The following is a 24923-nucleotide window of genomic DNA, read 5'->3' on the forward strand; positions in this document are numbered from 1 at the left end:
TAATCATTTACGCCATCTATTTACCATATTCAGAGCTATGCAAAATCTTTCCAAATGAATACTGTTAATATTAATTACAGTTAATACTGATGCCATATTATTCAAATCACCAATGATGTCATCATTTTTAGGCTTAAACCAATATCTAGCTATTTTATGGTATTTTAGAGCTCCAAGACATTGCCCCAAGTGAAGGGCACCACATAAACACAAGTTGAGCATGTTGAAAATCATTCATTTTTGAAATTTAAATTTTATTGGCAAAAAATAAGACTAGAAAACTAGAAAATAAATAATACTTACAATGTTCTGTTTCTTCTGCAGTTCCTCTAAATGCTCAACAATACTTTCATCTGCTAAATCGAATGGAGTTTGGCCCTGCAAAATATTACAACAGAATTATAAGTGAAATAAACAAACTACAATAGAATTAGCAGACAAGGGTAAAGAAAGAAAAGTGCAGCAAAATACATTTAGAACTCGGCAAAGATTGCCAACTTTCGTCTTTTAACCTTCTCTGAAAGTAATAAAATTCGGGCTAGACAAAAAAAACAAAAGAATTGCAAGTAACCACAGAATACATCAGAATAGTTACTTCCATTCTGATCTCAAAATGACACGGAATTAAAAATGGCACTCGGGATGGGAGGGTATTCTCATAAGGCATGAAGAAAACACAATGACTTTTTTGCTGTTACCCCACGTGAAGGACGCTAAATAAATGCAAGTTCCTGGTGTTGTTGTTGGTTAACCAGTCGTCACCAAAGTAAGTAGCGTGTAAAAAATAAATTGGAGATTTTAAAAGTGGCTGCATTTTTCACCTGCGCTGTATATTTCTACCAGTCGTGGTAAAAAGATACACCGATATGAAAGTATATGTTTGACCAAAACATGTTTTGTTACCCTTTCACCTTTCGGACTAAATTTTAATTCAGACCAAACAAATGATAGTTCTCTATAGAATTTGCTAAGCTCGTTTGTGAAGCAATATTCTGCCATCTCAATTCATTTAGAAATGCATTAGTTCTAAACAGCATATGCAGTACATGAACACTAAAATAGCAATTTCCATTAAAAACAAGATTTAAATAGTTGCACTACCACGTGTTAAAAACTCACCACTTTATTAACAACATCCATGTCACAAAGACTCTCCACGAGGATCCTACAAGCTTCTTCTTTGCACCAATGGGCAGCTGCATGGAGTGGAGTCCAGCCATCATTGTCCTTGATATTTACATCATATCCAGCCTGTATCAGCAGCCTTCAAGATAACAATCAATGGCAAATTATTGTAAATTGTGTTGCCCTCAAACTTGTTCCCCTTATCCGTGATTGTATCATGTCCAGGCTTGACTACCCCAATTCTCTGCTTGCTGGACTTCCCAACTCTTCCCTCCACAAGCTACAGAATATACAAAACGCAAAATACTGCAGATGCTACAAAATACTACAGACTATTTAGAATTCTGCAGTTCATGTTCTCTCACCCACAAGGCTCCATGAGCCTATCACGCACTCCCCGCCAGGCTCCACTAGCTATTCTTTCCCCGAAGGCTCAAGGTCAAGATCTTCATCCTCTCAGGTCTTGTCTCTGTTGCCTTCTAAAACTATACCACACCAGCCCCTTTCTCTGCTCAGCAGACACTTGGCCTGCTTTACATCCTCTGCCCGCTTCACCATTGGTGGTCGGGCCTTCAGCCTACTTGCTCACTCTCTGGAACTCCATTGCAGAGTCCCTTCACCTCACCCCTTCCCTCGGCTCCTTCAAGGTCCATCTTAAGACCTTCCTCTTTGACCACATCTTCTGTCATCACCCCTCTCCGAACCCCGGCCACACCCCTCCAAAATCCAATCCCCAACTCAGGTGTAAACCCCAATTGTCCAGCATTTTGGGACGTCCTTCCAACATAAAAGGCGCTATATAAAGCGTTTATTCATTTTGGTTATTCTAAACAAACACCATACTCATCATGTTTTATCCCATCTACAAAGCAGTGGGGAGAGAAGGCATTGTTTGTCAAATAGCGATGAGGATTTGGCCCTATGTCACATAGTCAGAATGAAATAAATTGTAATACCCATACCACTGTCTTACAAAGTACAATCTGGGGATTGAACATGGAGAATTCCTGATCATGGAATTCAATGTTAGGTACACATGCAGCTCATTCACAAATGAGACATCTCCTAGACTTTTCTACAAATCTTTTAAACAGTAGTTTCGTCTATAACTACATTTATAAAAGCTTATACAGGAGTGTTCCATTCTGTAATAAAAACTAATAAAATACACCGTTCTATTCTAGATCTAAAGAATAAAGCAAAATCAGAATCTGGTCATAGGGAAATGCACACTTCATTCAGTGAGTCGCAAATCACTACAGATAACCCCTTTATAATGCAAATGGGTTATGGACCCAGACATTTTGCCATTTGAAATGCAAATCCTGTCAATGCCCTTGAAATCCCATCGCCTTTCAAATGATGTCACCATTATACTGGAGTACCACAGGGATTTTGTCAGCTGACAGCAATGACTGTACAGTGCCAATTGGCTGTCTGCATACATGTGCAGTGACATCCCCAGAAGCACTGACTAGCAGCTGCTCTCGAGTTGCTCTGTGGCTTGGGTCATCCTCCCGACGTGAAAGGTGTTATGAAAATGTAATTTATTATTGTGGTGCCCCAATATAAGACAGCCTGCTTTTTTTGTGCACCTCAACTAGCGCCTTACAACAGGATTGTCTTATGAATTATCTAGTACTAATATGGATACTATAGTTAGTAACGTACAAGCCATCTTTTACACCTCGCATTCACTTACTTCAAAACCTCTAGGTAGCCTTTTGCAGCAGCCACATGCAGAGCCGTTCCACCTGATTTTGAATTCTTTAGATCTTCTATTTTACCACTATTTAACCACTGCCTAGCATCCTGGAGCATTCTGTGCTCTTCTTCTTTCCTTGAAGCTTCAACATCAATTCCTATTGAGGAGAAATTGTACATCATTCAGTATGTAAGATGTAGCCTGTATACTAGCAATGTTCCCATCCATCTTAGCAGGTAACTCACTAATTTCACTTTACAGCATCTTTTGTTCATTACTACCCCCTGACGTTCAGTCAAGTCATGATGCAACACATATAACTTTTTTTTATTTGCAAACAAAAACAAGGAAAGTATACTGTACATAAAAGAATGGCCATACTATTGCTTAAATATAGAAGGTTCCATGGTGGTTTAATGTACAGTACTTGCATATTCCGAACTGATTAAATCAATTTTGCCAATAACAGACTATCCCAATTGGTTCATGATCCATTATTCAATACAGAACACATTCGTCATAACAAATAGATTTTACATTATTTACACAATAATAAGATTTATAAGTCAATTGACCAATTAAGTTTCTTTCACACAATTGGGGTCATCTTTGTTGCCTTGACTCTATATTTAGCTGTATGGTAACTGAATCTTGCTCACATCTCATGTCGACTCAGCTGATCTAAAGATACTGAAAGTTACAGAAATTAATCAAGAACTACAATTCTGGGTGCCCCACTTTAGGAAGGATGTCAAGGCCATGGAGAGCATGAAGAGGAGATTCAATAGGCTGATACCACAGTTGAGAGGTTTTAGCTGTGAGGAAAGAAACTAGGCCTGTTTTCAGTACAAAGAGAAAATTAAGTGTAGACTTGATCGAGCTGTGAGTTTTTTTTAATAATGTAAAATAGAGAAACTATTTGCAAAGTCAGTAATTAGATTACATAAATTTAAGATCATTTAAAAAAGTGTGAGGTTGGGTGAAATGTTCTTAGACAGAGTGTATTAGAAAATGGAATGCTCCATAAAGGATTATGGTTGAAGCAGAACAGATATTAACTTTTAAAAGAAATTTAGATAAATACAGCTATTTAGAATTAGATAAATATTTGAAAAAGAAAAAATAATAAAAAGGGTATATACAAGGAAAGTGGATTGGGACTAAATAAATAGTTCTTTCAGACAGCCAGAACTGAGAGCTTTAAAATTCAAGGATTCTACAGTGGGAATAGTGAGGCTACAAATCCATGGTTAAAAGGTTAACCCTCATTCCACTAATTTGCTGGGAACTAGGGCAAAAACACAAATAGTTAAAAATCTGTGACTTATGCGCTTTTCACATACTTTGTAGGCTAAAACAAATCAAAACTACATTAAACACAACATTTTCATGCAATATTCATTAATATTCAGCAGTTAGTGGTTGCTATATTTGGATTTGCTGTATGCATAATATGAAATTTACAAAAGTGCCTCAAGAGGGCAGATTTGTACATTAACTGCTACTAAAATGTAAGATATGCTTTTTCATACTTTCTAAAATATTTTTGCAAAAACAATCTGCACCACACACCAGGTTAAGTTTATTGCTCTGAGTAACTTCTTATTTCTGAAATTGCAGAAACCGGAAGAGATATTGTGAAATATCAAAGATAACAGAATTTCACATTTATACACGAGTAGAATGCTGGTTAATCGTACACCCCTTATAAAAGGATAGGCAGGCAATTTTAATTGTTTAAATTAATAAATAATATGAGGAGTCACAAACAAACTTATTATTAGAGCTCAACTCTACTAATTTCAAACAGTTATTTAGAATTTAAGGCTGCTTCCTAGAAATTATGCCAACATTCATCAAGAACAGGTTTTGGTGGTGAAAGTCAATTTCAAGAATGCAGTTTACATGCTCACATGACTGACCTGTTCTTTGCCACGAGTTCGTACTAATTGACAAAACGGGCAGAGGACAGCACGAGTACACAAATATTACGTATTTTTGAAATTGATCTGTACTGTAACACACAAAACACAACAACCTTCATAACAGACAATGAGCAGAGAATTTTGTTTTGAAAGGGAATATTAGAATGAGTATGCTTCAGTTCCAACTTCTATTATTTTGATACACATCCATTTTCATATTTTTGCACTTGTTACATATTTAGTGCTTAAACACAATAAATGATTAGCTAAGTGAATTTAGCTGAACTCCTGTCAGAATAAAATAATAATACTTGCATTTGATATAGCGCCTTATGTCATAGAAAACATCTTAAAGGGCTTCACTGGATTTACCTAGGGGATTGTTAACCAGAACAAAGGGAGAAATAGCCATCTCTTTTCGAATAGGAATAGCACCTTGGGATCTTTAATATTCACCTGAGCATGCAGATGGGACCCCAATTAACGTTTCATCTAAAGGATTGACTGTGTATTTTGACTGCGTATTTTGTGGTCGAAACATGGCACAGCAATTTGCACACAGCAATGTCGTACAAATGAAGTGAATGACAATTTAATTGGGGGTGGGGGGGGGGTTGTTTGCTAGGAAACCGAAAGAAACTCCCTTTTTGTTTTGAATAGTGCCACGGGATCGTTAACGTCCAACTCAACAGACAGATGGGGATCTCGGTTTAACATCACCTCCAGAAATGGAACATTGCACTGGAGCGTCAGCTTAGACTATTTGATCCCAAGTTCTGATATGAGGCTTAGCCTGTGCGATTCTAAGTTGTTACATAACCTTCTGACTCAGAGGCGAGAGTGCTACCACTGAGCCAGGCTGATATGTATTAAGTAAAAAGTATGTATCAAGTAAAAGAGTATTACTCACGTACTACTTGATCCAGGTCAAATATTTCTGTGGGTATTTTTAATGTATGCTCTGGTTGCCAATTCTGTTTTCTATACAGAGTGAATTGGTACATTGAAGATGATGCAGCAAATACATGTATTTGAAAGCTGAAAAGTTGTTTTGGCAATAGTATTTGCATAATATCTCAGAGAAGTATAGTAGTTATACATGTTCTAGTAACATAATTGCATCCAAAGTAATAAAATGGAGTCCTGTAGTTTAGTGATTAGAGCATCCACCTCACAAGCAAGATGACCTGAGTTCGATTCCCTGGCAGGGCGAAACGTTGGGCAAGTTTCCTTACTCCACAAGCCTCTGTTAACCTGGCAGTAAGGAGGAACCCGGTTGTTAGTCGATTGGGAGATCGATTCTCCGGGGGTAATAATCCCTTCAAAAAAAAATAATAATTTGGTCACACAATCCACAACTGTTTGTTGTACACTGTTATGTGCAATTGTCTGCCGCGTTTCACCCACAAAATATACAATCAATTCACATTACAGTATATTCAGTAAGACGTGATAAGGCGCTATATCAATTGCAAGGATTATTATTGTAATAAATAATCCTTGCATTTGATTTTTGCTTATCTCAAAAGTCAAAATGTCTCAAATTGCTTCACAGGATTTATTGTAAAATGTAGTAACTGTGTATTTTGTAAAATGAACGCAAATAGCCATGAAGTAAATCATCAATTTTACCTAGCGGATTGTTAACCAGAACAATGGGAGGAACTCCCTTCTCTTTTCGAATAGCACCGTTGGATCTCTAATATTCACCTGAGCATGCAGATGGGACCTCAATTAACATTTCATCTAAAGGGTGCACCTCCAAAATGCAGCGCTCCCCCGTACAAATAGTACTGGTGACTGTTAACCTAAACTACAGTACAAGCTTAAAGTCCCAACGTGGGACTTGAACCCAAAACCTTCTGACTCAAGAGGTAAGAGTGCAAACAACTGACAACCGGTCGTATAGTCTCCTGAATAAAATATATACACGCCATACAATGTCACATGTTTCATTGTACATCTTCTTGGATACATTTTGGAAACTGATGACAACTGCAATTTATTAAAATTGGAAATTACAACAATTGAGTCATAGTTGGCAGGACTAATTTACAGGTATGTGGTGCATAATTCAGTGACAATTGGTTAAGGTTTGATGCAACTGAAACTAATCTCACATTTCATCATGCAAGATTATTTGTTTCTATGATGGTATTTATACCCCTGGATGTAAGTCTACAACCAAATGTGTACGATTGCATGCCATTGCTGCAACTGTGCTTAATTTATTTCTATTGCCTAGAGTTAAAATAATAATTCTTAGTGGTTTACAACAGTAAAAAGCCAAATAAGGTCTGGATTATATCAACAGATGAGTGCAAATCAAAACCGATTATAATGTTGCTGTATAAAGCATTGGAAAGATCTGGAATACTGCATGCAGTTTTGGTTACCCAAAGATTCATCTATCTTTGGACAGAAATTGTGTTTAGAGATTCAATGAGAAGGCAGATATAGGATTGAAAACCCATCAAAAAGGGAAAGGCCTTCTCCACTATTCTCCTTATCATATACACTGGTGGTCCAATTTGAAAAACTGGATCCCCACTGGATTTCTGTCATGTTCTTTGTTTATCCTCAACTATCTGCAACCAAGTCTCCTTTAACTGTAGATTTGACCGCTCCAAAAGTCCAAGTTTACTAAATTGCGATTGCAAAATTTCAGTTTGGAACAGTCATTATTTTTGGTACAGAACACTTCCAATCTGTGTCAAGTTTTATTTATGCCAATGTCCACTCCCATTTCTAGGGGTGATTCAAGATTAAATAAAGTTGAGCCAATTTCCTCCTCTGCTGGCTTGCAAAGTTGGTGACTTCAAAATGAATAGCATTCCCCACAATCTGTACCTCATTCAAATGTACCCAGTCTCTCATATAGTTATATTTCTATGGTTGTTTTGAAAACCAAAATAAAATCATTGATAAAACACTTTTACAAAGGGCAGATTGTTGTATCTAAAGGTCTTTTCATGCTCTAAATAATCATGTTCTATGCAATAATTTAGTCACTTGAAAAACAAAATTCTCCATATCCACATCATCACTTAACAAAAATCACTGTTTCGGGATCACCTCATAATTCAATGCTAAAGCTAAAAATTAAAACAAAATCTTACTGCTCATTTCTGGGATACCACCTGTGAGACTGACAGACCATCAAACCTCACTTGCTCATAAATATCCAACTCAATTTCAAGAATGATAACATCTTTGAAAATACAGATCAAGACACTGGCAGAAAATTTAGATATTCTAGAATTGCATACTTTACCTTGCCTACTGATTTCTTGTTGTAAAAGGTCTTTCATTGCTGATTCCTCTGCAATATCAGATGGAATTTCTCCTTCGCTGTTAACAGCAGCAACATTGGCTCCATTATTTATTAAATACCTGCAAAAAAAAGATATCTAACTTTCTACTGGATAATTACTAATACATCCTTTAAGAATTAAATAACTATGGAGAAAGCAAAACAAAGTACAAGCCAAATTCATTGTTGCAGTACTAAGCACAGAAAGCAATTTTCAGCTTTCAAAACTGCATTTGTAGTCATCGATGGCAAAAATGATCATCTACAAACGTCAATTGTTAAGACAACAAATCTATCAAATAGAAACTTGGAATTTCATGAAAACAAAATCAAGGAACAAATAGATAAAAACCAGTGTTGAAAATTATATTCTTGTACTCAAAATATACGGGGTAAAATCTATGGCATTCTTTATATTCAACCTTTATTTAAGCAACATTTTAAAGGCACCAGCAGATGGCACACTTCTCCAAGTAAATGATTTGTTTCTCTCGGGGTCCGGGTGCTGACATTTTCTGACCCTGAGGGGAGATCAATTTTATTTTATGAATTTTAGGCCCCAGATCATATTCTTAATTTTTATTTGCTTAAAATTGATTTCAAAATGCAAGAACAGTAAATCTGCTCCTTCCTCAGTCAAAAAAAGATCAACTTTTAGCAATCAGTTTAGGGTTAAGAAATATTTTTAAAACAAGCACCACAAGTTTTACCTCTATATAATTCTAAATATGAAAGAAAAAACCTGGGTCTAGATTTTCTTATCTTCGACAATTGTGCTATCCACAATGTTTACAAAAATGAATTACAGTGAACTCCTGGAAATAAGACCGTCTTATATCATCTCATGGTTTATAACATCTGTCAATATCCTGGCCGCTTCCACGCAAACTGTGTATAAGGGACCCCCTTACCTCTTTATTTAATCACTCGCTTATACGTATAATGTCGGATTCTATACATCCCAGTAAGTAAAATATCGATACATCAGAATGAATTTACCTGCACTGCTCAGTCAGCCGTACCATGGCCATGCAGTGAACTCTCTTGGGAAAGAATCAGCGAACTCTCGTGTTGAACAGCCTAGTACTGCAGGAAAATGTTGCCCTCAACCTCAACCAGTCGCATGGTAGGCTGTTTTGACACGATCGCTATGTGTAGAAGTTTTAGACCTTGCCTTTTCTGTGAGGTTCTGCCTAATTGTTAAACTTTGATTGTTTCTGCCTATTTGTTAAAGTCTAAGTGATTCAGGTTGTTAACAAATAAACTGACAGTTGTGGGGACTGTTTCCACTCTGTTATACTGACAGATGCACGCTCTGCAGTGCAGTATGTGATGCTGTAGGTTGTAACAGCCAGAGGGCTCTTCGTGGCACCGGAGGACTAATGCCCACCTAGTCATCCTCCCGGATCTAGTCACTGAGCTATTTTCCTTTGGGAATGATGATATATTGAGTTTACTGTATTTACCAGATTGATCATTACTAAAATAGACACAAACTCATAATACCATGGCACTTTCCTATCAGAGAAAATAAATTAGTTAATAAAGCATTGCTTTTATTGGAAGTCTGTTCCACATAGACAACTCCATACTGGATATCAAAATACCTAAAGATATAGCACATTAATGCATTTTAAATTTGGTCCTAAAGGATAAACCCATTTTCAAATTGTTCACAAACTGGCACAAGAGAATAATTCAAACAAGAATTGTGTTGACCTTGGAAACAGTCACCAAACAGTTACAATTGCTCATAATACAAATCTGTCTCTTTTTTTCCCATCCTTCACAGCTGCACATTACCAAACAATGACCGCCTATACTTCCTTCACTTGGAGAAAATTAGCTGGCATCATTGTCTTTAATTCAAGTTCTTTAATTCAGTTAGTAACAGTCCTACTCTTTTCCTGGCACATTGTGTTCCCTTTTATTTCTGAAGCTTGAAGTCAAACATTCTATAAATTGTACACAACAGTATAAAATGAATGATTGGACAATACTAGTTATTTGTGATAAATTTAAAAGAGATTGAGAAACTTAAGATTCAATTATAGATAAATGCTGCTCATTAAAGTAATATCAACTTGAACGCATTTGCAGTGATTAGCTCCAGACTTCCTCTCATCTTTTACACTGTGGTATTTAAGATTATGAAAGGATTTAATAAGGTGGACATTAATAGACTGCTTCTAATTGTTGAGTCCAAAACCAGGGGGCAGCATAGATATAAGATAGATGAACCCAATAGGGAATTTAGTAGGAAGTATTTCATGCAGAGGGTGGCAAGAATGTGGAACTCACCAGCAGTGCAGTGGTCAAAGCAAAAAGCATCAATGTATTGATACTGTTCATATTGATAAGAGTGTATAGTAGAAACCGAGGATAGCACGTCAGTTTGCTCATAGCACAGTTCGGTTTGAACCATGTGGAACATTTAATCACCCAATAATTCCAAAATGCATATGTGGTTCCATCAAAATCCCAGCCAGCATATGGGAAGAGAAAATGTCCAGCTTCCTTTTCCTGAGGTTACTGCCAACATCTCATTGAATACAGAAGAGCTGCCTCCTATTCATATCCTGTCATAATGCTGGTTGGGCTTTTAACGGAGATCCCGAACTATCCATCATAATGGGGGGGGGGGGGTACTCTATCGTAACGAAATAAGTATTTACACTTTTATTTTCATCTCCTTTCATGGATGAAAGAGAGCAGTGTTCCCTGACAACTCCCTAGTGGGAATAATTCAGTGAAGGTTTTTCCTGCTATACAAGATCAGCCAAAGAGAAGTAGCAGGGGAAGAATATCCTTCTCTGTTCTCCTCATTCCCATCCCCTATCATCTCTATAAGGATTTACACTAGCAGATGAGGAATATCATTTGAGTACGTTTTATCCAGTTTCTGTTCAGCTACCAGAATATTTTCTCAATTGGAACAGAATATAGCACTAGCCATTCCCTCCCCCACCTGAAAATGCCAAATGTTTGAATCTGCATAAGTATTTTAGTAGTTATAGTGCAACAAATATATCTTCCAAGCCAGAGAAGGACGGGCAATGGCAAACAGCATTTATGGAGAAATATGAGCACGGTTAAAATCTCATCTGCAAAATACAACACACAAAGGTATACATCATCCAGGAAATATTTCATAGCTATCTACACTACAATAAATTTGTTTGTTGCGGAGTATGTGCTGTTGAAAATGAAATAATACAGAGATTTTCTAATAGAGAAACGCTAAGCAGTGCAGCAACATTGTATACACACGAGTCCTGTAAAGCCTATCATTTCAGCTACATAGCAAGCCTGGAATGTATTTATAAACATTGCCCTGTGCAAACTCCCACTTACTCAGCTATATTTATGTATCCACAGGATGCCACAGCATGCAACGGGGTCCAGCCCTCGTTATCTGGCTGATTGGTGTCTGCGCCATGCTCCACCAAAAACTTCACCATGTCGAGGTTTTCATCTATGCAAGCCTGCAAAACAAAAGTTACCTTACTGTTAAATACAACATACATCTGAAAGTGCATTGCAATTGTTAAGAATAATAAATGTCACGGCAAAATGAAGCTCTTCCTTTTTGTGCAACAAAGTAATGTGAGGCACATTCTTAAAACCATAATTTGACATCTCTGATCAACTAGTGTCCACTATGTTATACCGTATACATCTAAGCCTGTATGCTGGAATCGAGTCTTACAGTTAACCAGTTTAATTTCCCTGGTCAGCATGGACCTGTACTTTCATATCTTACAGCTAGCTTTATATTCTATTTTAACATACACAAGCTGTTCAGTCTGCATGAGACCATTAACTTCACTTTTAGCATACTGCAATAATTGAGATGGATCCCTAAATTTCACATGTGATTTTGCAAAATCACATTGGTAGCACTAGCCATTTTTCACCATTCAGGTGGACATAAAAAAAAGTAAATGTTGTGTTTGACTGAAATCTTGGCATGGGTGAGGTTACTGGTGCACCTTCATATGCCAACCATTATACTTTACTGACATCTCAATGACAAGAAAATAACAAATTGCATATTATAGGGGCTTTCAAGTCAGAAGGACTTCCCAAACTGCTGGATAATGAAGAATTTGCACTCAAACTGGGGGATGGAATCAAGAGGGGTGGAACGTAGGAGGAGTAGGGGTGGAAGGGTGGTCAAAGGCACAGTCTTGAGATGGGCTTTGAAGGAGGTGAGGGAGGAGTGAGGCGGAGGGATTCTGGGATCGAGTTCCAGAGGATGGGGTCAGAAAAGCTGAAGGCCCAATCCCAAATGGTGGGGCAAGCAGGGTAGGGGACATGGGAGCAGACCAGTGCCTGGCGAGCAGAGGGAGCGTACAGATTGGTATGGGCAAAACTAGGTTTCAATCATTTATATCTATGAAATTATATTGTATTAAAATTGACATTACTTCTAACAATGCAGCACTTTTCTAGCACTGCACTGAAGTGTTAGCCTCGACTATGAGCTCAAAATCCCGATTTGGGGCTTGAAGTCACAACCTTCTGACTCAGAGAGAAAAGTGTTTCCAACTGAGCCAGGCTGAAACCTGGCACAATTAAATAGCATGACCTCCTACAACACTTAAAGCAAAATCGCTTAGTCCCATACAAGCAAAACATACCCAATTTCCAAGATATTAAGAAGTAACTGCATTGAATCATACTGCAATGTTGTACATCAGAAGTAATCACTACAATTTCCCTGAAAAAGGATTAGTACAAAGATACTGTTCCCTATAAGTAATCATTTACTCTGAAAAATAAAGTTCAGTCTTTCTTGTATTCTGTGCACAGAATTGGATAACCTGCAGTTGCCAGTTTATAATTCCATCAATATTATGTGGCATAATATGTTATACATGATGGATTTTTAAATTTTCTATGAAGTTTCAATGCGATCATTTGAGATGCAGTACTTTGTCAGCAACTGAAGTCCTGCAACAATTCTATGTGACCCTGCAATATGGCGATGTTACTTCAATACTCAGTCTCAGTATGGATCTTGTTCATAGATGATTGTATAATTCAGACTATCTTTATAAGATAGAACCAGCCATTCAAGTACACTTAATACACTTACAAAAACAAACTTAATATAAATAAACCAACTTGCAAGATGTACTTTGGCCATTAATTACCATTAGTTGAATGCATTTCTTTCTACAAACTGCAAAGGCTACGCATAATAACTATAGGTATATATAATGCACTTGATTCCATAATAATGCAAATAACCTGCTCAGAGTGAGTATAGTAAACGTTCAAAAATCCACATTATAACTCATTTTGAATTAAGTAGGAGCCATTGTATCTCTCCCCCCACCTCTCCCCCGCAGAAAAAAGGCTACAACTCATCATGAACAGTAGAATAACAGTTTGAACTTCAGAAGTTAGAATTTCTTCCAAAATATCCTCTGTGCTTTAAACCAGAACACATACTACAATAGCAATGAATGCAGGATATCCTGAGGGTACAAGTGTTTAAAGAAAATTCCTTTGCATGAACAAAATATCTTGAAATGTGGCCTCAAGAGTTTGTGCTCAGAAGCCAGACACTGCATAGAAAAACAAGAAATATGAACAAGTTATCAAGAAATATTGCAAGTGAGAAATATTAATTGTAACAATTTCTCACTCAGATCTTTCAACAAATGCCTCCAGCTTTGTTAATGAACTTTTAAAAGCTATGTTACAGCAGTCACCTTTCCCAAGCAAAGACCCAATCTTCAGCTTACATTGACAGCCAGGTGGCTGTCGTTCATCATGCACCTGGACCTAGCATTTGCCAGGACGCCAGTTGGAACTTGGCCCAGTGTGAAACCTGTAGAGAACCACTTTAAATCAAACCAAAAAGACTGTCAATATGACAACTGGGACTACTACAGTGGACCATTGAACCATTTAAAGAGCAAGTTTAAAAACACACTCCTTCCAGCCACAAGAATATATTGATAAGATTGTTTATGTAACAGTGTAGTCGTGGATATTAACATGCTCTAAAATCAGACTATTTATTGTAGGAAAACTATTTATTCTGGAAAGGTTTGCGTTGAACTGTCAGTTGGAACGCTGTAAAGATAACCTCACTTCAAACCATTTAAAACCAGCAGAATTCATTGGGAATAATTTTATATCATAACTATTTTGTAGATTTGGTACCAATGGAAGCACTTTCCCACTGGGTCAAAAGGTTATGGATCAAGAATGGAGACCTTAATTTAGGCTGACATTCCAGTGCAGTACCAAGGGACTGCTCCATTGTTTGAAGTGCAAATGTTCTGCTCAGAGATTTAAAACCAGGTTCTTTCTGTCTGCTTGTTTGTTTGGTTAATGTGGGCATTAAAGATTCCATGATACTATTTTCAAGAGCAGCAGATACCTCCCCTTGGCTAATATTCCTCTTTCATCAAAAGCAACAAAAAAGGATTACACTCATTGTTCATCTCATTATGATCATAGATTACCTGCCATGTGTGCTTTTAAGTTTCAAAGCTCACAGTAAAATGGTTTTAAGGCAAGTAAATATTATTAGCACTATATCAAATCAAATATTTTATTTGACTGAAACTTGGAATGTACAATTAAATTATTTAAATATGTATATTTAATGAATTATTGCTAATATACTCTACACATGCCTTTTATGTCATGAATTCAGATGCCAGGTAATGTCTTCCAGCAGCTGTCACCCCAAGCCTCAGAGTTTCCTCATCAGCTATCTGGCAGACATCTGCCTTCAGTGTGGTGAGAGGACCATTACAGGACAGCTTGTGATGTGTTAGCCACTTTGATGTTCTCAAGGTCTCAAGTCCAAAACCACAGACCAGGTCTACTCAGCACCAGCTGCTTCAACCAGATCCCCATACGGGGGGCCCTTGGCAAATAGACATGCCTCCTACGTAGCAGACTCTGTTTCCAGGGTGCTCAGCGACAGTTCAGTGTAGGCCAGAGCCCTCACTCCATGCAGTCGCTTCCTGTGTTTGCCACATATCCACCACACTGCTTGATCCTGGATTTTGCAAATGGGTCAGAGGAAGTCTCTCCACTGCATCCCCTGGAGATTGGATCCATAAAGGAGGACTGTTTTCACACAGGTTTTGTATTGCCAGAAGCTTGACCTGTAATGGGAACTTGCTGACCTTGAAAAGGGACGAGCTTAACCAGAGGGCCAGCGCCCCTTCTCAGCGCAGTCCTTCAGGACAGTGTCCAAACAAACGCTGGTGTCCACCACAACCCCAAGGTACTGATAAGAATCAACAATTGGGACTGATCACCTAGTATCTTCCAATCAATTCCCTCAATGTCATCTCTTGTTTTCTACTAATGCATTCACTATTCTGTGCATCTCTATCTTAGCTATGGGTGGGGGGGGGGTGATTCTGTAATATATATGCAGTACAACATGTTCTGAATGCTCATCTCCTGTCTTGATTGGAAATTGGTTTGAGTTCTGGGAATGTCTATCACACACGCTGACCTTCCACAATTGGCGGATTTTGTTTTCATTATGCTGCCAGATAGTGCTTTGTTACAGTGGGATCGATCCTACATCAAGTAGGGGTCGAGATGAAGGTGAAAGAACCAAAACGAGGACAACCTTCAGAGGCAGTTCTCCCTCTGCAGGCAGTTGCACTCCCAAATAGTCAGTACCACAAAGTCATTAACAGCTGCACTACAGAATAGTGACCATCCTTTCCAATTTCAGGGCAGTAACTGGAATATTCACATTATAGGCCATATAAAAATGCATACAAATATGTGAGCAAAAAAAAATATTAAACTGAAATACACTGAAGAAATGACACTTTCTCAAAATCTTATTCACAGGATTTTACTTTAGTGTATATAGTGGGTTTTAGTTACACTCTTGCACCTCTGCCACATCTCTGTTTAAGAAAGAAAGGGAATTAGTTCAGTGAGCCTAACATCAACAATTTAAAGAAAAGTCCTGTAGCTCAGTGGTTAGAGCACTCGCTTTGCAAGCGAGAGACCTGAGTTCAATTCCAGGCAGGGCGAAACCTTGGGCAAGTTTCCTTACTCCACACAGAGCCTAATAATAATCCCTCCAAAACCAAAAACAATAATAAATTGGTCATTTTCAATCTACGACTGTTTGTGGACATTGCTGTGCGCAATTGGCTGCCGCGTTCGCCCACAAATATACAGTCAATTCACTTTACAGTGTGTTCTGTGAAGCGCTTTGGGACGTCCTCCCGACGTGAAAAGCGCTATATCAAATGCAAGGATTATTATTATTATTATTATTATTATTAAAGTATATAGGATTAAATTGATAATTCCTTCAAGAGACATGGGTTAAATAAAAACGGACAGCCTATGGATTTGTAAAAGGCAACCCGTGCTCAACAAATGTAATAGTTTTTGAGGAAATAACAGTATATTTTCACCCACAAATATACAGTCAATTCACTTTACAGTTTATTCTGTGAAGCGCTTTGAGACGTCTAGAAGACGTGATTATTATTTATTTATATTGATATGAGGAACGTAGTGGATATTCTGCACATGAATTTTCAACTAAAAAGTTTGGTAAAGTGTCACACTTGTTGAAATAATTAAGATTCACAGTATCCAAGGGAATGTAACACTAAGGAAGCAAAGTTGGCTAAAAGGCAGAATACAGAAAAGAGGGTAAAAGGAAGTTTTTCCAGACTGAATGGAGATAAACTGTGCTGTTTCCCAGGGGTCAGTGATAGCATCACTGTTCTTCTCTCTCAAAACATCTAAATTGGGGATAGAGGGTACAATACTAAATTTGTAGACAACCCAAAAAAGTGTGTGACTAACTGCACGAAAACTGTTAGCAATTTCGGGAAGACAGCTTTTTTTAAAAAATAGAAATTGTTTTCTTGCAACAGAAAAACATCACTCACATTTATATAGCATCCTTCACATAAGATAACATCTTGGGAGTTTTTTACAATGATGAGATCAGCATTACACAAGAGAGAAGGGGATAGTGACTATAGGCATGGTCGAAGGTTTCAACATGGGATTTAACGACAGATAGAGAGAGGGCAAAATGGAGAGATAGGGTATTCCAGATGTTACAGTCATAGCAGCCAAAAGCTCAGTAGAGCAGAAGGGGCAGGGACAAGCAACAAACCCAATTTGGCGGTACAGAGAGGATGAACAGAGAAGTGGAGTAGGAAAAGTAGCTAAGGTATGAGGGTATAGGGAAAATCATCCATTGGGAGACTGGGACCCAGTGAAGCCTGGTGAGAACTGGGCTGATGGGCATGTGGGGTTCGATGTCGGTGGCCCGCACTTTAGCTGGAGCTTGTGAATGGAGGAGCTAAGGAGACCAACAAGGAGTGCATCAGAAAAGTCTAGACAGGAAGTAAAGGCATGAGTAAGGGTTTGGCTGGGTTTCGGGTAGAGGTAGGGATGGTAGGCAATGTGGCAAAGGTGAAATAAAGTAGTCTTGGACGGGAGCAAATGTGAGGTAAGAAGGAGAACTGGGCATTGAACCAATCACTAAGGCTTCAAAAGGATCTTTAAGGGGTATAATGCCCCCAATATACTCAAGTACAGTATTTCCCCAAAAAAACTCCAAAACTAAAAATGACAAGAGTTTAATACATTAAAAACAGTAAAGCCACAATGTAAATGCAATCTGTTGTTGAAAACGATATCTACAAAAACTACAAAAGAAGCTATTAAGAAAAATACTGAAAGCAAAGTGAGTACCTTCCTGTCTCTCTTTCCCCCATCCTCTACCCAAAAAAGCATCAGTTGCATTACTTTCCAAATTTGTGAATTATTATTGCCAGGTTGATAATAAATTACAGATATTTGGCAATCCATATGGTCACTGCTCTCTGGGGATGCAGTGTACCATGGGGATGGATGGGTGGAGTACTAAAAAGGAACACGCACTTCATTAATCAGAATGATTGTTTCATATCTCCAGCTATAAATACGCGATCATACAAAATTACTGCTGCAATGAAGCATGGATTCATCTCCGAAAGTTCAATCCAAGTTGGTTTTGACTCCTTTTCAAGAAAGCGAGCAAAGCTGTCAAATCATTTTGCCTCCTCTCTTCTTTCCAAAGAAAATCAAAGAATATCCTGCAAACATTTTGATCCACATCCTTTTGAACTCATAATTTGGACAATCAAGCAGTTTTGAATAACAAATGTTACTCTTAATGCAACTCTGGTATTTATAGACAGACATTTTCTGCATTTTCTGTGTTCCTTTCTAGTACTTCACCCATCCATCCCCTGCTGCCTGTTGATCTTATTCACTGCTGCCTGTTGATCTGAAATTACCCCTTTAACTAATACCACTTTTCAGCTCTTCCCCTAAATCTTTTTACAACAACTTGCAATTATATAATGCTCTTCACGCAGGATAGTCTCCCTAACTAACCCTTAAAAACTCTGGGGCAACAAGACAACAATAATATTTACATGCGATATAGCACTTTATCACAGCAAAACGTCTCAAAAACTTCAATTTTCTGCAAAATGTACCTCATGTATTTGAGGGTGAAAGTGGCAGTTGGTTTGCACATAGAGATGTCCCACAAACAGCCATGAAGTGAATAACTAATCTTTTATCTCTATCTTAGGGGCTGTTGGTCAAAACATTGGGAGAAATGCCTTTTCTCTTTCTGAATAGTATAATGGGGTCCATTGTGTCCACCTGAATAGACAGGACCTCAGTTTTAGCATCTTATCTAAAGGAAAGCACCTCAGCTTCTATTATTTCACTCACCTACATGTCATGAAAATCTTTTAATAATGCTTTATGTCAAATACCCCAAAGCATTTTTGCAAGTAGTTATTAATGTTAAGTGTAGTTTGAGGGCAAACAAGGCAGAGAGTTTGCATACAGCAAGATTCCACACACAGCTTTGAGGCAAAAGACCAATTAATTTAGAAGAGTGCCCAGGGAGAAACGTTTTAATAGTGTAAAGGGATCTTTTATATCCACCTGAACAACAAAATTATATTTGTATAGCGTCCCAAAGCGCTGACATCAATGTTAATTTACTGCATCATTTTAAAATATGATACCCAATTGTTTTCTGACCAGAATCTTCCATTAATACAGCAGAAAGAGGTTATATCATGCATTTAAGGAAAACTATCAAAATAAAAAATTTCTAGCAACATTTTAAAGAAATACATCTTTAAAAATGTGGTGTTAAACACAGTTCCTTAGAAAATCTGTTCTAAAGAAATATTCGAAACAACAGACATCTCCTCACCTATCGCTACTGCTAGTGGGTGGCACATATCCAAGCTTTGTGTACACACTTATGAGACTGTAATGAGAAACAAACAATCTTCCACATCTTCTAGATATAGGCAGAGATCCAACCCTACTGGTGAACAGTGCTGAAAGAAATCAAACATATTACCAAGCACAGAATCACACAATGTCACAATGTCTTCCAGGTCTTTGGATAAATGACTGCCCTGCAATCCAAGCAGACAAGCTCCTAGTTTCCTCCTAACTGCACCCTGATTCTGCATCCCATTAATTTAGCAGGTAACTTGTTTATTGTTGATTCCCTGGATAATTTTCTACAGTGCTCTAACTAAGATATCCCATTCCATAAGGACGATTTTACAGAATGGAACAGAGTGCTGCAAATCTTCCCAATATTTGACCCCATCCCTTGATTGCTGCCAGCAACTGGCTGACATGTCAACAATCTCCATATAGCTGAGGTATCATGAAAGACACATCCACCCATGTTTCATACTGTAAGAGTTCAGGACTCCCAAAGCCATGGCATTGAAGCCAAAAACCCAGACACAAAACGCTGTTGCAGCAGCACAACCACCCTTTGTCGTCCAATAGAACTAGTTACTATTGCAAATTCAGCAAACTCACTACCTCTCACAATTCAATACTCATGTAAACATATGTCTCAGACTCCTGCAATTAAATGGTTGCAATGGAAACTTGTTTTAAATAAAAAAATCAATTCTAACCAATTGACAAACTAAACAACAAGAATACCTTGCATTCATATAGCACCCTTCACGTGGAGTAGCGCCTTGGAGTGTTTAACAGTGCCGGAGCTTGATGCAAAGGAGGTGACCATAGGCACACTCGAAAAGGAAGGTCTTCAAATGTGATCTGAAGACAGGGAAGGAGGAAGAAAAATCTGAAGACAGGGAAGGAGGAAGAGATATTGAGGAAGAGTGTTCCATAGTTTCAGCAATTGAAATAAAATTGACAAAACTTAGGCTAGCAACAAAAAATTGTTTTTGGAATGTTAACTTAAAAACATACTGAACTCCATTAAAATAAATCATCTACACTCAGGCTTAAATGGGCATATTATCAAAATTTACAGATGACACAAAAATAGCAAGTGTGGCTAACTATGAAGCGACTTCAGGAAGACAAACAGACCAGTAGCAAATAGATAGTAGATGAAATTTAATGCAGAAAAGTTTGAAGTGATACACATTGGCAGGAAGAATAAGGAAACAAAATTTAAACAAACTGGAACAGCACAGAACCCTTGGGGGTTAAAGTGAATGAAGGTGAAAGGCACTCACAGAAATTTTACATGTATTGGAAGAAATCAAAACCTTAACACATTCAAATATCATTACAACCTTCACCTTCACCAAGATAAACTATGGTTTATGCCATCTACAAAGCTCCGTTTAAGCTGCTACCAAAATAATGTAATATCCTACTGAATGTAAAAGGTCCCAATAAACATGAAAATTGGAGGCCCTCTACATGGGTTGGCCGTTAACAAGCTTTTTTTAAAGAAAGTGAACAAAACCCAAAGGAATTTGGTATAACATTCACCAAATATAATATAGCAGAAAGAATTACCGCCCCACTTGGGATGTCCTCCCGATGTGAAAAGCATTATACAAATGTAATCTTGTTGTTGTATGTCATTTGGAGAAAATATTGGATCTCAAAACAATTGAAGTCAATGGTTCTCCAGAGCTCAGTCCTAGTATTTATTAAATTACATAGTTTTCCTAGATCAGCACTTCAACACTCACAAATCAAAGCCATGTGCTAAAATAGTTGTTGGCCTGGTAGTCCCCGATATACATAAATATTGCCCTTCATTTATATAACTATAATGAAATTCTTCCTCAGAGAAACAAAATTGGAAGATAATTTAAACTGTCTTTGGGATTATGGGGAATTTAGTGAGGACAAGACCAACCCCATTAGTCTATACTTTATAATCAATGTCCCATAAAATTACATTTCTTTGACATTTGGTTATAATGAGGTAAGGCATTTTCCCAGGAGATGAAAATGGATTGTATCTAATGTTTGCAAGAAAACATTACAGTGCTTAGCAACATTGCAATTATTAAAGTACATTGTTGGAATTCAGTGACACTCTACCGATTACAGAAACCTCGCTGGTAAATCAGATTGAAGATAATTGTTATAGCAAACTATTAATTGACCAAGAATGCATTAAGACAAGCATTGTAAATTTATTTTTTTGACCGTAGAGATTCTTTCCAGCTTTCTGCAACTACAACTGCTATGAAGTATATTTTATTCAAAAATATATATATATTTCAAAAATCGCATTTATATAGCACCCTCCCTGCTGGGTGGCGTCCCAGAGCGCTTACATAAAAAACGTATATAAAACGCTTTATTTCTATCTCCAAAAAATTAAGTTTTGCCTTTAGAGTCAAAGCTAAAAATACATGTCACCAAAATGCACGTTTTAGCTTTAAAAAAATGTAACTTTAAAACATTTAATAATGTTTCAATGAATGTAAAATATTTTCAGCAGGCATTACCACAAAACGGAAAAGAAATGTAACAACTATTTACTTCCATCTACTTGGCCGGAAGGAGAACTCCTGACTCTTCTTTTCCCAAGAACCACTTACTTGTCACTTTCATTCGATCCGCACAACAACAACAAGATTACATTTGTATAGCGCCTTTCACATCGGGAGGACATCCCAAGGCACTGAAATGAGATACCTAATGAGATTTCTGATATCTAAAACTGTTGTCAATCAGCTGTGCTCATCTCCTGCACATTACACTTTTACTTACCAACTCCTTTTCCTCTGTCCCCATCAGTTACCTACCCTACACACCATGGTTTCCATCTTCCCCTCAACTCCCTCCACCCTTATCTCTTGCACTGCTCAGTTTACTCTATGCTTCCCAGCTACTGATTACACAATTACCCTCTTCGACATCAACCTCTCCCTATCTTCCATTAGAATCATCTCTAGTCCCCATTTAAAAACTGCCATCAATACCTCCCTCTCAATGCTCATCCACCTCTCCAAACTGTCTAGCTATCACACCAGCTACAATCTGTCCTTGCTCTTCCAAGGAATTGGAATGTGTTGCAGCCTTTCAGTTCCACTCTACCCTTCCCACCTTTTCGTTACAAGATGCGCTAAATTTATTTCATTTCTTCCCTAGTCAAGTCACTAATCACATCGGTTCTGCCTGCGATTACAGCTCCCTGTGCTTCCTTATCCTCAGTCTCTCCACTACATTCAACATCTTTGACCATGTCATTCTTCTACACAGCACAGCATTTTTCTGGCTTTACCTTACAGCTATACCTACAATCAAGTGTCATCTTGAATCAGTTAGTAGCACTCTCACCTCAGAGTCAAAGATTTTGGGTAAACTTGATCAGGGAAGGCTAGAGGAGAGGTACACATAAGCTGCAGTAAGCAACGGAAAGATTCATATGGTCATCACCAGGAAGTGGACACCATGCCTATGCATAATTTAACCAAAGGGGAGCATGTAGATGAAGTAACAACAACAAATAGCATTTATACAACACCCTTTACAAGGGGTAGAGTCCCAGAGCACTTGACAGTGGCAGAGTCTGACTCCAAGCCAGGGGGAGAGGGAGTGGGGGAGGTGACTGTAAGCATGATCAAAAATGATGGTCGTTGGGCAGGATTTGAAAGTGGGCAGAGAAGAACGTAAAGGAGAGGATCAAGGACTAAAACAAGAAGATATGCGGGGGTAGAAGGAGAAACTGTTGGAAGAGACATAGTGTAGACACCGGGACAGGTAGAAGTGGAACTAGGAAAATACTGAGTCTCAGAGGTATATCAGGGATGAAAGATGATGGAAATGGTGGAGTGGTTAACAGTGTCATAAAATTCAGAAAGATGTAGCAGGATAAGGAGGTACAAAATCTCTGGTTGCAGATGGAGGGGAAGTCATTAGTAACTTTGACCAAGGCTTGCCCACTTTATATCCAAACCCACACTATCCTAAACTAGGGCGTAACAGAGTCAGACTGTACTACTATTATCTTTGTGTGAAGGAGTATTTTCTCAGACTTTCTTGCCACACAAGAAAGGAATGCTATTTGGGACGTCCTCCTGACGTGAAAGGCGCTTTATAAATGGAATCTTGTTGTATTTGGGTATTGTAGTACTGTACAATACCACAACAAGTTACAAAAATCCAGACAAACTCCAGTAGCTGAGCCAATGCATCATTACGAGGGCAGTGAAAGGACATCAAATGATTTAACTTCATGGGTAATTGCACTCCATTACAGCCATTCCAGCCCCACAGAATGTAACCGTACAAGGACTGAAAAATCAGTCAGAAGCTCCAAACAAAAGTGTGGTTTGGAAACATCACTTCAATTGATCTGCAACCCAGTAGTCACGTAAATAAGCGTACTGGAAGCATTACCGCCATTTACTTTTCGTAACAGTTAAAAACAGTGCAGTAACAACAGGTTAGTTTAAAAAATGTAGAACCTTGAAATTATACTTATTATAGTACAATCTTCTATGAGAGCGTGTGAATACCAGCCCATAACAGTCTATACTGCTGGTTAAATGAAATTCAATCTACAAGCACAGTAACTTGCATTTATATGACACCTTTCACATAGGCTAGATTCTCAAAGCACTTTACAGAGTACTGAACAGAGTGTGGACGGGGGTGGGAGGGGGAGGAGAAAGGAAGAAGGCAAGCATAAAGCATAGTTAAAGAGGTAGGTTTTCACACAGTTGTGAAAACTCCTGAAAATTAACAACTCCAGATGGCATCAAAATCTTAATTCCGTGTGATTCATGACCGGTAGCAAACTGTGGCGAAATTTGCAATCACTGCCAATCATGCAGTATGTGATTGCTGGAATTACAAAAAAATCAACATGGGGTTGTTTGGATTAACAACACCACCACTCGGTGGCAATATCAATTAATTTAAGGTTACCTGCTTTCAACAAGCAGTATTTTAAATGACGTTTAACAACTTTAAGTATCTATCAAGATTAAAATGTTATTATGGCTACCAATTAACAATATAGCAAATATGGTACTTATTTTCTTTAGACAAATTCAGTGTTTACAATTTTTTTAAAGTTTTCTCCCCAATGGCATATGCCTATCTGCTCCTAGTCTGGCCCCCTCTTCCATGGGTGCTTGTACCCCGCTCATGGCCATTGTTCATATATTAGCGGTGGCTGTAGAGGGCATCGCAGCAGAGTCTGGCATCTCCCAACCCAGCTGCCACACATGCACAAGCAGTAGAGGGTGATGTAAAGGAACCAGAAACGGAAATCCTGACTGGTGTTCTGCTCCCTACCCCTGTGAAGCCAATTTAATCAATCTCAGCACAGACCAATATTCGGACCAACAAGCTCCTAATCCATAAAATGGCTCCATCTACATCAGGACTGCTCCAGGTAAATACTTATTTCCCAGTGTAATATCTGCATTGCAAGTAACTTGGCTATATTTTGCACCAGAGTAGACTATTTGCAGACATGACTATTAAAATGCATTGCCCTGGAATTGTTACACGTCCTTGAATTCCATTTTCAAGTCTC

The 24923-nt window shown here is 38.0% G+C and overlaps 1 protein-coding gene across 1 annotated transcript in view; it reads right to left on the bottom strand.

The window, feature by feature from the left end:
• The window catches only part of LOC121848031 (protein phosphatase 1 regulatory subunit 12A-like), a 47514-nt gene that overhangs the window by 4529 nt on the left and 18062 nt on the right, over positions 1-24923 (bottom strand). Inside the window, exons 2-6 of the mRNA XM_042342229.1 lie at positions 11423-11553; positions 8030-8148; positions 2828-2987; positions 1120-1264; positions 304-378 (exon numbers count right to left, since the gene is read on the bottom strand). Coding sequence (XP_042198163.1) covers positions 304-378; positions 1120-1264; positions 2828-2987; positions 8030-8148; positions 11423-11553 — 630 coding nt within the window. The remainder of the gene's footprint in view (positions 1-303; positions 379-1119; positions 1265-2827; positions 2988-8029; positions 8149-11422; positions 11554-24923) is intronic.

This window comes from Callorhinchus milii, unplaced genomic scaffold (assembly GCF_018977255.1).
Source record: "Callorhinchus milii isolate IMCB2004 unplaced genomic scaffold, IMCB_Cmil_1.0 Scaffold19, whole genome shotgun sequence".
Lineage (NCBI taxonomy): Eukaryota > Metazoa > Chordata > Chondrichthyes > Chimaeriformes > Callorhinchidae > Callorhinchus > Callorhinchus milii.